General features: G+C 37.4%; 1 protein-coding gene across 1 annotated transcript; it reads right to left on the bottom strand.

Moving 5' to 3' along the window:
• Positions 1-4644: 4644 nt before the first annotated feature.
• Positions 4645-13403, bottom strand: apip (APAF1 interacting protein; the record flags this gene model as incomplete). The annotated part of the gene is given in 7 exon segments (XM_035652426.1): positions 4645-5054; positions 5403-5570; positions 8498-8633; positions 9473-9590; positions 9726-9774; positions 12246-12346; positions 13335-13403. Coding segments are annotated over 7 exon segments (738 nt in total). The 3' UTR covers positions 4645-4954.
• Between the last annotated feature and the right edge of the window lie 1970 nt (positions 13404-15373).

The raw sequence follows: 15373 nt of genomic DNA, 5'->3' as shown, positions 1-15373 counted from the left end.
CAAAAGTAAGTAGACCCTTCATTTCCCTTACACTGTATAACCTGTAGCAGCACAAACTGTGGCAAGAACCCTTTTGTTTGTATGGCTACAACTCACATCAGCTACAGCCACTTTATTTATATGTTTTACTAAAATTAATTTAGCAAGCTTTCTAGATTAGATTATGTTGCTTGCCGTTTAGTAAATTAAACCTGATAGAGAGGCTAAAGTCTCAATGTCAACCTGAACCAGCAGCAGCTCTTACACTTGGTCCTCATTTTGTTTTGTTTTGTCACCTGCTGGCAAACAGATATGTATCCCCTTTAAATCCTTCATTCATCTTTGTCAGTGTGCTTTAATTACTATACTCAGCAATTCAGTGTTTGATGTGTACTGAATTACAATGAATGTTTCTTCAACACAATAGGGACACTTAGTTAAGATCAATTGTGTACATTTGAACATACAATTTCTTTTATAGTCTTGAAACCTACATTAATGGGTGTACATTCAGTTAAGCTATAGTTACCAACAAATGTAACCTGTGACTATACTTGCAAATCATTGTTTAATGTTTAATCATTACTAACAAGTAAATGCAGTGGGTTTTCTCTATGTGACGTCAAATTTAATTAATCCACTGAACTCAACTTGTGTTTGTTCCTCCAAATGAATTTTTCAGATCAAATTACTGGCAGAAAATTCTCAGAATTGGATGGAACCACTTTGATAACTTGATAAAACAATATTAGACTTAGATGTAAGTTGTGTGTCTGCTACACAGAATCTATTTTAACAGGTTATCATTATCTTAATTACATTTTACAGCTGACACCAATCAGAAGTGACTGATCAAAGTAGTGCTTTGGGTAAAATGTATGGCTTTTAACCAGTAGGGGGCAGAGCAACTTCAAAACAAACTTCCAGCTCTGATGTATCATCGATTGCTGTTATGGATAACATGTTAGCAAATCATTGTCTGTTTATGCATCTAGTAGACATGAAGCGTCATGGGCATCCCATTGGACTCATGTTTCTGGCAACCTGATAAATCTAAGACCAATAGTTGCTGTCCTTTTAGCTTAGTTTTGGTTCCCACCAACTTATTAGAAGAGTATCTGTGTTTTCAGGTTTACGGCGTTTTCAACAGCTAGTCATTCATTTTGTCTTGTGGTTTCTGGTAAGCAAGTATTTAACAATGGTCCTGTCAGAGCTTGCTTGTTGTAAACTGATTGCTTGTGGTTTTGGAGTGTTATAATCATGAGGCTTTGCGTAATATTAATACTACTACTAGTTTATGGTGATGTTTATGGTGATGTTTATGGATCATTTTTTAACACGTTGAATTTGTAGTCCTGTGAAACTGGCTGCGGAATGTACATCCACTGAACATTACGGAAAGAACCTTACAGAGATACACCTCCCACACATGTGGAAAATAGATAGAGAGATCGAGAGTGAGTGGGGAGAAACAACGTGTAGAGACACATTTTTTTAGTATCTAAGTCGGTGAATAAACGGTTTATTTTGTGATTCATGATTGTTGGAACAGTTAAAAGACAAACTAAGACAGTCTAGCTGAGTTAAAAGGTACTGTATAATTACTGTTTTTGTCAATGGACTGAGTGGCTTTGAACACAGCAATATAACAGTTGTGTGTCTGTACCAAATTCAAAAATGTTGTCCCCATTAGTCTCTTAGATACAAGCACCTGGGAAATACTAGGGTTGAAAAACAGCAAAGTTACCCTTTAAAACACATAGAAAGGTATGTTTGCAAGTGGTAGGACTGATAGACATGAGTGTTGGTCAGTAACACAGATGAAGCTGTTGCTCACTCACTCCCTTTGTAAGAACAGGGCTCACAAAAGAAAATCCATATTGCTTTGTTGTCGATGGGCTGTCTGTAAATCACAAGTGTTCAAGTGTGCATACCATGCTTTTTATCTTGAGGGTTTGATTATATAAAATGCATAATAATTTTCTTGGTGAAGCCTGAAGCCAAAAAAAAAAAATCATATTTCATTTTTTATGGGACTGAACCCACAAATGATAATTTACTATATTCAAGAGCCAACATTAGAATCTAATGTATCCTGGTGACTCAGTGGGCTAAGGAACATACAGTACCATGTAACCGCTATGTTCTAATTTAAAATCCACCACTTTTATCGTGCTTGCTCCTCTCCTTCCATATTTTCTGTCACTGTATTGTTAGATCTATCTAATGAAGGCAAAATGCCCAAAAAGAACAGAATGTCAGACAGGAGCGGTATAAGAATGTCAAAATGCAAAAGTGGTTATTTAAATGTCGACCCTGAGATACATTAGAGTGTTTTTTGTGTGGATGTGAGACTGTGAGCCGAGTGGCTGACACACATAAGCTTACAGTACTTGTGTCTGAACGTCAATAATATTAATATATATCACCATTTGGCCTGTCACAAGGCTTTTACTGAAGCTAAAAATCATAAACACATTTACACTTTAATCAATATCATAAAAAATATGGTGCAGCAATGAGTGTTACTTTTCTCCTGAGACATGGGTGCCAAACACATTAATACAACTTGAACATAATTTATGGGTTGAGGGGCGCCACTACAGTATTTGAACGGTTATATATCCCTCAATTGATTGAAAAGGCTGGGGAAAATAACATTTTCTGCAATGCTTATAATGAGATGCCCTGTGCATCAACTGATAATGTGTTCGAAAAAAGTCTACTAATGGCTGTAAGGAGAAGAATCAAAAACAGCGATGTGATTTCTTGTCTATCCAGAAAACATGCTGTGTATAACATTTAAAGTTTTATGAACAAAAATAAATTAAAATAAGCTTTTGAAGGGAGTTCAAACAGAAAAGCAAACCGGAAGTAAAAATATGAAGAAAGGTATCTCAGAGCTTCTGTCATGGAGGGCTTACCGGAAGTTTACAAGAGATTATAACAACGGATTCTGTGCATGAATTCCACAATCCCCACACATAGGGGTGCACACATACTTTCTACGGTTTAATTTAACAGGAAATCTGTTGGCTACATGACCTTTTGGGTAAATGTTTCATTTATTTTGGATGACATGACAGTTACTTGTACTGGTCAGTGGGTGGTGCATTCTGTGGTTTATCCTGACAAACAATCTGCTCAATCTGTCGCTATTCATTCCCTCCTAGACTATAGTTTGTATAGATAAACACAATTAGCATGTACATTCAGTGTTACTCACCAAAGTGCATTGTGAGTATCCTCGAGGACTAACAAATGTGTTGAATGTGTGGTTTTTAAATTATTTATTATATATATATTTAAGTATATACAAATACATGTTTTACGTCTTTTTCTTTCCTGCTTTTGTTGGCACATTGCTTCATACCTTTTCCCCACCTGTTGATCAAAGTGAAACCAGAGTTAGTGTGTCTACTCAAGGCCTTTCACTTGTTTTTTTCACTTCCATTGTTTTTGTTACAGAGGTATAACCATGGTGGAAAATATTAGTGCCTCTTTGTTCCTGTGTTTTTTCAGAGTGACCAGCTGTTACTATAACTACTTCACTCATTCTCTCAGTCACTAGGTATTTGTGGGAAAGCTGTCTGTGCTCAGGTGGCCCAGTTCTACAGTATGGACAATTTGCAACAGCAAGCCCCCAGATCATGTGAATCGTACTCATATTCTATTCACAATGTGTCTGTTGCAGAATTTTGCTAGGTGGCAGGTAATAAATATTAACATAAATGCATAACAGCATGAATATTGGAATATATAATACACATATTTAGTTTGGGCTGCAGGGGGCATAATCAGACTTTGACAATCCTGAATACTGGAACCGTTTTCTTTTTCTTAAACACAGTCATTTGCCAGCTTTTTATACATCATTCCTCAGAAATCACTGAACAGCGCCAATTCAAAAGTAACTAAATTAAGATCTGAGAAGGATTTTTTGTCTGTTCCATAGTGGACATTGAGACTCTGATTTTGTAAACATCACAATGTAATTTTTATGTTATGGGTTTTCAGTTTCTTTTGCAAATGAGCTTACCAGATTTCGTCAGAAGATGGGGAATCTCTGGAGTGTTAACACAGCACTCAAGAATATTTTTGTTGTTGATTTTTTGTGTATAGATATTTTTTTTTCCATTTCAAACAAGCCAGCAGCACATTTGACAGTGCTCTGTTTTGAGCAAGTACAGTGGTAAAAGTAATGGGATGGTGGCAGCAGAGGGAGCTTGTTAAAAGAACAACTCTGGCTTTCATGAAAAATGAGTATGCAGGCGACTGGAGGCATGCTGTGCAAGGATTTACAGGCACTGTGCAATGCCTGCACCAAATGCATTTGCCTGGTGATTTGGGCATGAAGGGTCCTTTTTACGCCATACATGGTTATTTTCACTGAAAGGTGTTTGACAAGATGACCATAGTTATTTGTGCGTGCTTAGTTTATCAAAAGTATTGTATTTGTTGTCTGAAGCTGAAATATGGCTTAAAAAAATCATAAATGATTTGTGGTTTACACAAAACATCCGGCATCATTCTGTGTGCCTTGTGTTTAAATAAAGGAATAAGAGAATTAGATAATAGTTGGAAAATTGGTAAATATTTTACAACTTTGTTTTTAGTGTTGGATTTTCTTAAGGTAAACGAAAAAAATCAAATCACTTCAAAACATTTACATTCCATCAGTTTTTATTAATTTAAGCAAAGGCAGTTATTCATGCCTGATGTACACAAAGACCTTGATTCCAGTCCAATGGCAACAGCTTAGTCATGAGTTGCCCCACAGCGCTTTGCAGCGTACCTGCAGGTGCTTCCGGATCACAGGAATTCAATCTCATTTAATTCTGAATCTGCCCTTACCATCAAATTCCATCAAATTTGAAGCAGGCCGTTGGGAAAGGCAAATTATTACGATTGCTCTCCTGATTGAACCCAATGACCTTTCTGCAACAAACGTTTTTTCAAAAAGAACCATTAAATTTCAAACTATTCCCTTTTCTTCCATTGGCAAGGCCGAAGGGTCCAGTCCACACTGCTTCATCTGGACGGCGATGTCGAACAGGTAGTCATAGCATTCACACCTATGAAATGGATCAGTATTTTGAGAGTTGGCAGAGAAAAATACAACACAAAGAATTTAAATCCATCTTCTGTTACATATGCCTCGAATACAAATATACTAGAGCATGACCAAAATGGGATTTTTGAGGCGAATACCAATTTTTCAGGGGAAAAATTCTCTAATTACCAATATGGGGGCTATAGTGATTTTTTTTTAGCTGGGGTGAAAATAGACCTTTTCTGTGTGGATTGGGCACCAAAATGGCTATGAAAAGGTAATCATATCGGTCCGGCTCTAAAATGTATAATATATTCTTGGTCATAAACAAGATCAAAGGGGTTAATAATGCTGGGAGGTTAATGCTCACATAGTCTTAGCCTTTTCCCACGACTCCCCCCAGACGTATACACCATGTCGGCGGACGAGGACTGCACAAGAATCAGGGTATTCCTCCATTGCTCGAGCCATTCGGTCTTTCAAGTCCTTCTCCTCTGGTGTATTTTCAATAATAGGCACGACCAGGGTGTCATCATACCTGGGTATTTGCAGGGTACGAAATGACAAGTTACATCCAAGCTGCTGACTTTTTGAGGCATGAACTTTTGCCATTAGAGTTCTGTCAGATAGAGGCTAGATGGATAGAGACATCCCTGTTCTCTTGACACCACCGTCTGCGACAGTGAACCATGCATAGTGCTGAAACTGGGTAAATACTTCATCAAGAAAAAAATACCAAACATTGATGATGATTCCATCATCTCAAATGGTATGAATTGTTTTTTTCTCTGTTGTTTATCATTGTAAGTTGAATATCTTTGGGTTTTAAATGGTTGGGTGAACAAAACAAGCAATCAGACCCTTTTCACATTTTTACATTTACAGACTGAATGATTTATCAAACAAATGAATGATGAAAATCATCATTTGTAATCCAGCTCCTTCCCAGCTCTAACCAGAGAGGAACCATCTGAACATCTGCCAACATTTGCCTCTTTTTTCTGATGCCTGGATGGGTCACAAGCACATTGTCAAATCTTTGAACTGTTTGAAATATTATTCCTTCCTGGCTTTGCGATCAAGGCTAAATAGTGAAGCGGATCCTCTAAATGAAATGAGGGACTTTAAAATGACTAAACGCATTATTTCACACAGTATCCAATTATATGCACAAAATAAAATGTATAAAATGCCATTATAGGTAATCTGGGGTTAAAAAAAAGAGTGCCTGTGTTATACAGAACAATGTTGTGGTTTGACGCTCACATGTTTCAGCCTGTGATTTGCATCAGGGTTATTGAGAATCTTTAGACAAGACAGGGCACATTTATGTAAAAAGAGACCATAGCCAACAAAGAGCTGTTCACATTGTCATGCCTTACATATAAATACCCACATGCTATGATAAAACTGTACTCTTCATATGGTTGAGTTGATTTGATTTTCCATGGTTATGCTTTTCTTAGCCCCTGATGAAGCCAATGTCCCAGACAGCTGCTGGAAAGATTGATAGTTTGTGAACTCATGCCAGAACTCCATCTTGAGTTGATTATTCTTGGTTGGCCATTTTTTTTTCATTTTACCTTGGAAGATGAGCCACACATTAGTTTGGGGCACAGGTAAGTAAAATATACTGAAAAATAAGCACTGTTTATTCACAGTGTTAGTATTTCTAAAATGTTAACTCTCATTGTCCACCATTGTAACTTTGGTATTTTTCAACCAGGGCCATTTTTGTTTATTTTGTCAAAGTGACTAATGCTGTTTTCAGTTAGTTCCAGTATTGAGGGAGAGTCAAAATACGCCTATTAAAAGTAAAAGCTACTGACTGGTTTAGATTGTTATTGTAAGTGTCTGACATTATGGAAAGGATCCTACAAAGAAATCAAATGTTAGCTTTCGGTTTATCCAGTCCATGAAATCTCAATTGTGGGCATAGGGTCACAGCACCCACAGGAACAACAGCAGTCTGCAGCATCAGTTACATCAGAACTGAAGAATATTTATTTTTCTGTATAACAAACTATCTGGTACAGTCAGACAATCTGAGCTGGTCAGTAGCAAAAACAAACACTATTAATGGACATATTTTGACCGTGCACAATTGCCCATAAGGATTAAATATAGCCTGTTTCACAGCTGCAGGCTGCAGCGTTCTCACTCGATACTGGACCAAACTGTTGGGTAACACTTTCACACAAAAACACTGGAAAATAAGGTTCTGCTTGAAAAACACCTTAGTTATCCTTAAAGTTTATATTTCTCAGGCCTGCAAACTCCAGTGGGATGACAATGGTGACAGTTCTGGGAATAGGGCCACACTTTGCTTTGTGACGCACTGCTTTCAGTGAGCTGTTCCTGCCGCTGGAGGAATTACTCACTGAGTTATTATTATTTTTCATTGTACACAGATTTTTGCCAAAAAAGTAGCTTGCGAGTGGGTTAGGGCTTGGATTTGAAAGTTTGGATCAGCCAAACTCTACTGCCCCGCTTTAGACGTGAGGAAATAGGCAACACTGTAGACTAAGGTTTATTACGTATGTTGACCCCCACTCCCCTCGACTGTGGCAGAAGCTGCACACACAGCTGCGGGTTGCACTAGTATTAGCAAATCTGATAAGCACCCGTGGAAAACCGAAAGCATAAATGAACAAGATTTATTCCTCCGCAGTGCCAGTAAATCCAGCACAATGGCCTGTCAATAACTGTGCTGTATTCAGATTTTAACAACATATTTATGACAAACAATAACATTAACTGCAATAAACAGCTTTGTACTGACACTCCCCCACGGACACACACACTGGAGAGCCACTATCCCAGGTACAACACAGATACCCATACAGTAACTCTCTCAAAAGGGCCATAAATGTGCTTCTGGTGCCTGTCAAACCTCCAGCAGACTCCCTGTCTTTCCGGCGGAGAAATGGAAAGTCTGACAGCATCTCCTCATGGCTGGTTAGATCAACTACCAGCTGTACACCGCTGTCCATGCTACACTGTGCGGTTAGTCAGCCTCCCCATGTCTGCTGACCCACTGCGTCACGTACACTACACACTGCATACTGCATACTGTAAAGCTCTTTGGAACGTTGTTTGGAAGGTGCTATATAAATCAAGTACCTGGAGAGAGGGTTCTAGCAGAATTGAGAGTGTACTTACCCTTTAAGCTAACTTTGGTTATTTTTCTAAAGCTCAGTTAAACAGCAATACTTTCAAGTTACAGCGACCGAAAACAGTTTCATTACAAACATGCAGTGCGTGTCTGTTTGGATCTACGCAAATCACGAGGGTTCCATATTTGTCATTCAGTGTGGCGAATCAAAACAGCGAGTTGGATTTCTTCTATGAGTGCCAAGATACTTTCTCTCTTAAGCAAGACTTTACAAACCTCTACTTGACTGATAACTGAAAATGCTCAAAAACGCTTTGGACTTCACTAATCCTTGCTGCTTGATTACATACCGATAGTTGGTACCTGAGATGCCCTTACGAATCCCCTTGATCATCTCCTGGTGTGTTATCCTGAACTCTTTGCCAGGATACAGCAGTGTTGCCATGACAGCAGCCTTGGAGTGGGTGTGTATAACTGCCTGTGCCCCTGTATTTTAGCAAAGGAAAAGCTGATTTTGATTTCTGAGTGTTGTCTTTCGGTATTGTCTTTCTCAAATGATAATTGGTAAAAAGACAAGAGAAATCATGCCACCCCTCGCTGATTACGATCTCACACCAAAGCACTAAGCATTGAAATTCTTAGGGACAATTTTTTTAGTAATGTGTTCTAGTTTTTATTATTATTATTTCATTAATTTCATTTCATTTCACCTGGCATTCAAGGATGGAGGGGATGCGTAATTGATACAAGAATCATCTTTTTGTGGCAAGGTATTTATTAAAATGTTGACCTTTAATCACAACGCATTCAGTCAACAGCTGTATCTGATGTATCTTACGAGTGCAACCTTGTCTGCTTTTTTGTAAAACTGGAATTTTCAGCAAAAACCACAGCTTCCCCCATAAAAGATGAGAGTAAACATATCCAAAGAAAAACCTTCTAGGAACACGTAAGTTAGAATTGAATGTGTGTAAAATCTAGTTGTTAATTAAAATAAAAAATATATATGTATACACATACATACATACATACTATAGTAGTAGACATTATAAGATAAATATGGATGTTTTTGAAGAGTGAATCATGCAAAGCCACTCTGGTGGCATCTCTGAGTAAGTATATAGAGCTGAACATAAGCATAATAGGTCCACTTTAAGTGAACATAATTACAGCATTCACGAAAATGCTTCCAATTTTTCCAATTACATTCTGCCTTTCAAATGAGAAAAATCTATATTTGAACAAAACATATTTTTCTCTGTTTTCCCAGTTCTTTCTTTGTATGGCAAACATTGGGGATTGGACTTGTAAGTGTATTGACTCACCTCTCATAGTATAGGCATTCATAAAAAGCGGTGTACACTGGCTCTTCTTTAACTTCTTCCAGGCAGGTGGACAGCTGATGTCCCTCTCCTCCACATCACACACAAACATATCGTCGGGCTGAGTAACACAAACATTTGAAAGATATGATCTCAAACTTAACACACTAATCCTTCACTGAATACAACTCAATCACAACTATGATTATTGTTTTGAGGAGAACAATATTTCACACTATGGTTGGAACCTGCTCACCTGTATTCTCTCTTTCTGGACGCCCGATGGCGCAATGTAGATCTGCTCTCTATGAATTATAAAACAAACCACACATTAATACTAATATCAAGGAGGAGGACAAAGACAGTAAAGTAGTCCTTGATCCCAGGATTTAGTCTGTCATACCATAATGGAGCACCATGGCCTTGCCCGGCATACAAATAGCTGAACTCTTCTTCTTTATTGTCTTTATCTCAAAGGAAATGTAATGTAAATGTACTGAATTTAAACTTTATGGCTACACCAAAATATTAGACAAACACTAAAGCTTTTCTAGCCCTCCATAAAGAACACAATTTCCACAGCACTGTATGTCACCCTTATTCTTCTGCCACGGTTTTCCACAGACTTATTGTAGTTATCGCTAAAGTCATCATTTTCTTTATCTAAAAATCTTTTTGTCTTAATCTTCATTGTTCCAATGCACTTTGAACTGCAAACATGCAATATAAATAAAGATTCAATGATTACCTGATGTGTCAACACATCACATTTTCCTGAACGAGAAATGACCATTGTCATCACTGCCATTGTTGGAAATGGAACATTCTACAGCCTTGACTAAAAGACCCAATGGGGAAAAAGAAGGCTGAGATCAAAAGTAAAGACATCGCTCAGCCTCAGTTGATCCCCTCAAAATCTTTGCAATGATCATATTTTTGTTTAAATGTTGAGAGCCTTAACGTTTCCCCATAGAATGTGGAGGCTAAAGCCATTGTACGCTTCTTTATCTTAAAACAAACACAGCAGATAAAGGAGTGGCCTATTGATTTTTTCGTGCAAGGTTTGGCGAAACCGCCTCAGGCTCTGAGTCATTTCTGAGTCAAACCAAAGCAACTGTGAAAAAAAAAAAAAAAAAGGCTTCAAAACTTAAAATTCAGACCTGCACTTACAGAGAATAGAAATTCACTCATTAGAATGTTTGTGTAGAACTGTGTAGTAGTCTAACAACACTACTGGCTATTCTGATTGCTTCCGGTATAACCATAGGTGGCGCTATCAGACATGGGGAAGCAAAATTATTCTGATGATATTATTATGTCTACTGTCTACTGTGGGTGGGGGGAGGGGGGGCTGTCTACCCAGACAGTAACAAATTAAGAGTCAGACCACAACAGCAGAGGGTAACACAAAACGTGACAAAGTCAGCAAACTTTCCAAATTGACCTGATTATTAAAAATTGATTTAAACTCACCACGGACATTGTCAAAGCAGCACAACCTGCTGGTTGTTGCTCAACACCTGAGGACGTTTGAAAACATCCATAATTTCCCAATTTTATAAACTAATTCAGCTTACTAATTGTACATTGCAAAGAATAACCGTAACAGTGAGCTCAAGTAGTGAAGTAGCAACGTGAAGTTCGACAGTGACAGCCCAGTTAGCCTATGCTGAATACCGGTGCGTGGGTACTGAACGGCAGATCTGCTACTGAACTCAGATCAGTGTGATGCTGACATTATAGCTACTTGAAGTAGCTGGTGAAGTGACTTATTTATTTCAGTGATCATTTCGCTTAGCTTCCCCTAGCCTCTTAATAGTGCCGCCTATAGGTATTTTATATTTTCATCTGCTTTCTTTAGCTTAAGTCAATAAGTGCTCAAAGCTTTGTTTTAATAAAACCGCTTTAAGGTTCCTGAGCTGAGCAATTAAGGCACTGATTTAAAAATGTTGAACAAACAGCCGCAATATGGATAAATCTGAAGACATCTCATTTAGTAGACCATGTAGATGATGTTGGGGCCACATAGAGGGTCTGATTTTTAGAACATCATCCATCCATCATCCATCAACCAACCGTCATTTCTGCTATTTTGAGGAGTAATACCCTGGAAAGCTGAAGTATTGCAGTTGAGCTTAACTGCTTATTTTCTATCTGAATGTAAAGATATAATAATTTAACAAGATGAAAAGAAAGTCTCTTGTGAATCATTTAAGAGTTACAATGTTTTTCTGTCTGAAAGAAATACCAGCACACATAGAGCCTGAGTCAGAAAATCTTATTTGGTTTCATCTGAGGTTTCATCAACTTCCCCTGTTGGCTCAAATAAATGTCTGCCATTCCCCATTTCAGGCAGGGATTTGCTAATGGGTGGTGCTTTCTTTGTAGCTGCCATCGAAAACAACACAGTTCAAAGATGTTTGTAATAACCTGTCAAAGCAGTTTGGATTCTGTTTCATTATGGCAAAACTGTGGCCTTCTGTCTTCACCCTAGATTTGCACACATTGTCAAAACCGATATAACTGACCTCACATCAGCCTCCCTACACTTTTGCCAGCACATAAATGTTCTAAATAAATATCCACAACAGAATAAAACTTTTGGCATGATTGTTGGAGACATGCAAACAAAAACAAAAATGACGGTGAATTAGTGAATTCAGTTTGAGCAGCATTTAAGCTGGGACTGATAGTCGCTGTTAAGTGATTGAGCATGCAAAATGTCCAATTTCTGATCCTTCACAATATTCTGAAAGAAATGAATCTACATACGAACCCTCGTCTCAGACTAATCCCTCCGCCTGTCCCCGTCACCCATCCCAGCTGATAGAAGAGTCGGCAAAGCTCAGGGATGAGTACACGAGGATGCTCCTTCTCCTGTAACAAACAGAATAGTTAACTAAGTTATCATAGCTCAAGTTTAATACCTTTTATGCAAATCAGTGTGAATAAAAGTCATTAAACTTTAAATGCACGTGCTTAAATGTATAATCACTGTTGGATATTGCTGTACTATTACTGTGTCATTGCAATGGAAACAGCTAAATGTTATGTGATATTCCGTGTGTTTCTTATTTTCAACAAATCCCATTAAAAGATCCAAACCAACTATAAATTGATTTACTAACAAGTACTGCCTGTACAAAGTCTGATCATTCATCTGTGCCATAGAGCCCTATTGTTGTCCAAAAAGCTATTAAAAACACATCAATGGTGACATGTTCCTTAATTACAATGGACACACACATTGTAGTTTATTTTGGCTGAGTCCCAAATACACAGAGACACCACCCTCCTCCCTTAAATACTCACTAAAGCACCAAATGTGCATTAATCCACAGATTAAAATAGTCCCCAACAAAAACATTAGTAACGTCTGTGTTTGCAAAGTGTTTTAAGAAACTGAGCTGTACAGAAATTAAACTATATATTCAGGACCTGTTTTTAAAGATTTATGTCTTTATTAGGAACTAATGGGCTCGAGGCTGTGTGCCAAAGACAGTGTAGGGGATTCAGAAAGTACTGAGAGACCCACTAACGCATTGATGACTTTGGCTTTTTCATGAGATTTGTTGACAATGAGAAAAATACAGATTAAATTCTTAAAATGTGTTTATGCACTGTCCTTCTCTCCCCAATTATGTTTTGAGTCATGCTGAACCAGGACGGTGTCAAAATAAAGGAAACATCATATTATTATGCAATGTAACCATTCATCACTTCTACTGAAAAATGAGTTAAAGGCTTCTGAAAGGCTCATAAAATATACTTCATACTTCTCAGTTTGGCAGACAGTTTGGAGTATTTCTATCGCATCATTTCATACAAATGCAGTTCAAAGTGTTTACTGTCATGTTATGCTTGCCTGTTTCTCTGTGGCCTCTTGACCTGCATCTTCACAGCCATTGCTGGTGCCACAGAAAGATGACATCTCCTGCGAGAAAAAAAAACATTGACCACATTTAGAGACAATTCACAATGCCAAGAGAAGATGTCTGGGAAATGGTTGCAATAACATTGATTATGGTGTCATAAGAGACAGGTTTAGTGCTCTTAAGTCATAATCAAACTGAATTCTGTCAGCGTCTAACTTCCTTATTTTGATTTACTTACTGCTGAAATGGGAAACTGTTGACAAAACCCAGGTAAAAAAAATAAGCCAGAACTGACTTCTAGTTCTTACTAATTCCTCTCCTTCCTTCTCCTCCCACACGTCAGTTAGGGAGAAGGCACATGTTCCTTAGATCTAAGGGCACATATGCAGGGCTGCTCCACAATCTCAAATGCCACTACTGATTTAAATTTCTATTTTTTACCAACAGTTACACATGGAAAACCCATAGATGGGATTTTTTAAAGTAACTTAAAGTAATAACATTTTTACCATTAGTTTACTAGTAAATGCAAAAGTGTAACTATTTGAAAATGAGTGCAAAATGGAAATGAAGTAACAAAGTTCTTTTTCATTTTGTTGTGATTAGGGTGTCAGTTTAAACAGGATAGAACTAATTAATCTACAAAAGATTTAAAAGGACTAAATAAAAACAAAAGACAGAGTGAAATAAATGACACATTACATGTATATTCTGTTTAAGTATGCATTAACTCTCTTCCACCAATATTCTGTATTAACCAGCACTAAACAGCTTTAGCTTTTAGACAAAACAAACAATTTGAAGAAGTAATTTTTGGCTTTAGAAAACGGTTTTTCACTATTTTCTGACATTTTATAGACCAAACAATTAATTAAGAAAATAATTAGCAGATTAATTGATAATAAAAAGAGTAAGTTGTAGCACTAAAAAACATTAAAACGAACTAAGGAATAAGATAAACTGTATGATGATGATGAAAGCGTCCTGCTAATATCTCTGGAAATTCTGTACATGTCAGCACTCATACTTAATTGAGTAATACTAAGTCACTGAAAGTATGAGAATGCAAATTTTTATTGCAACGAAAGACTATGTCAGGTCTTTCCTCCTTCCTGTTTCAAGTGGCATTCCTTAGCTGTGATGTGTTCTGCTGTAGTCTTGGTGCTGGGTTGGAATGAAAATCAAAAACAGAAGAACAAGAAAAAAAGCCCAAAACAGATGTTGGACCCTACTGAAATATAACCTGTATTAGATAGTTAGAAACTACTGAGTCCCCCAAATAAAGTTAAATCTTACTTATCAACAACGTAGGCTGCTTGGGCTTAAGACACGGGCATTTTTCTGACATTTGATTTATTGAGATCAAATAATCAAGAAACTAATAGGCAGATTAGGTGATAAGGAAAATAAGACTTTTGCAGCCCTAAAAATGAATGAAATAGAATAATATGATACAAACTATAAGATAATATATGTTTAAAATCACTTATCATTCACTCTTGGTGGACAAGGTTAGCATTTTATATCAATAATATGATATATGTACTATCATCAGATCCAAATGATGGGTTTGAGAAGCACTGCTCTAATGAAAAGCTTTTTACTTTTTGGTTTTGACTTGTTGAGGGTGTTTACAGCACTATTTCTTGTTATATACTGAGTTATAAACATGTCAGCACGTATAATACTTGGATGAGCAATCCTGTCAGTGCAGACCAAGTATGCAATTTTGTTTTGCAATTAAAGACTTCATCAGGTCATTTTATTTCATCAAGTGGCTCTCTGTTTCATGTTGTGTGCTTGTCAGTGAAATCATCTGCTGTAGTCTCGGTGTCGGGTAGGAAGGAAAACTTAAGTTTACATAACGACAACTGCTCAGTTTGATAGCTAGCTGCTTTCACACCACTCCCTGCCAGCTGTGTACCTCAAATCCAGTGTAAGATCACAGTAAGAGCATCATATGTAACATAATTAATTCCTCTTTCCAAACAACCTAGACTTATCAACATACTGCATCTCTTCCCGTTGA

Source organism: Morone saxatilis, unplaced genomic scaffold, assembly GCF_004916995.1.
Source record: "Morone saxatilis isolate NCDOM2014 unplaced genomic scaffold, NCSU_SB_2.0 Contig11, whole genome shotgun sequence".
Taxonomy (NCBI): domain Eukaryota; kingdom Metazoa; phylum Chordata; class Actinopteri; family Moronidae; genus Morone; species Morone saxatilis.
This window is presented reverse-complemented; position numbering and strand designations above follow the sequence as displayed.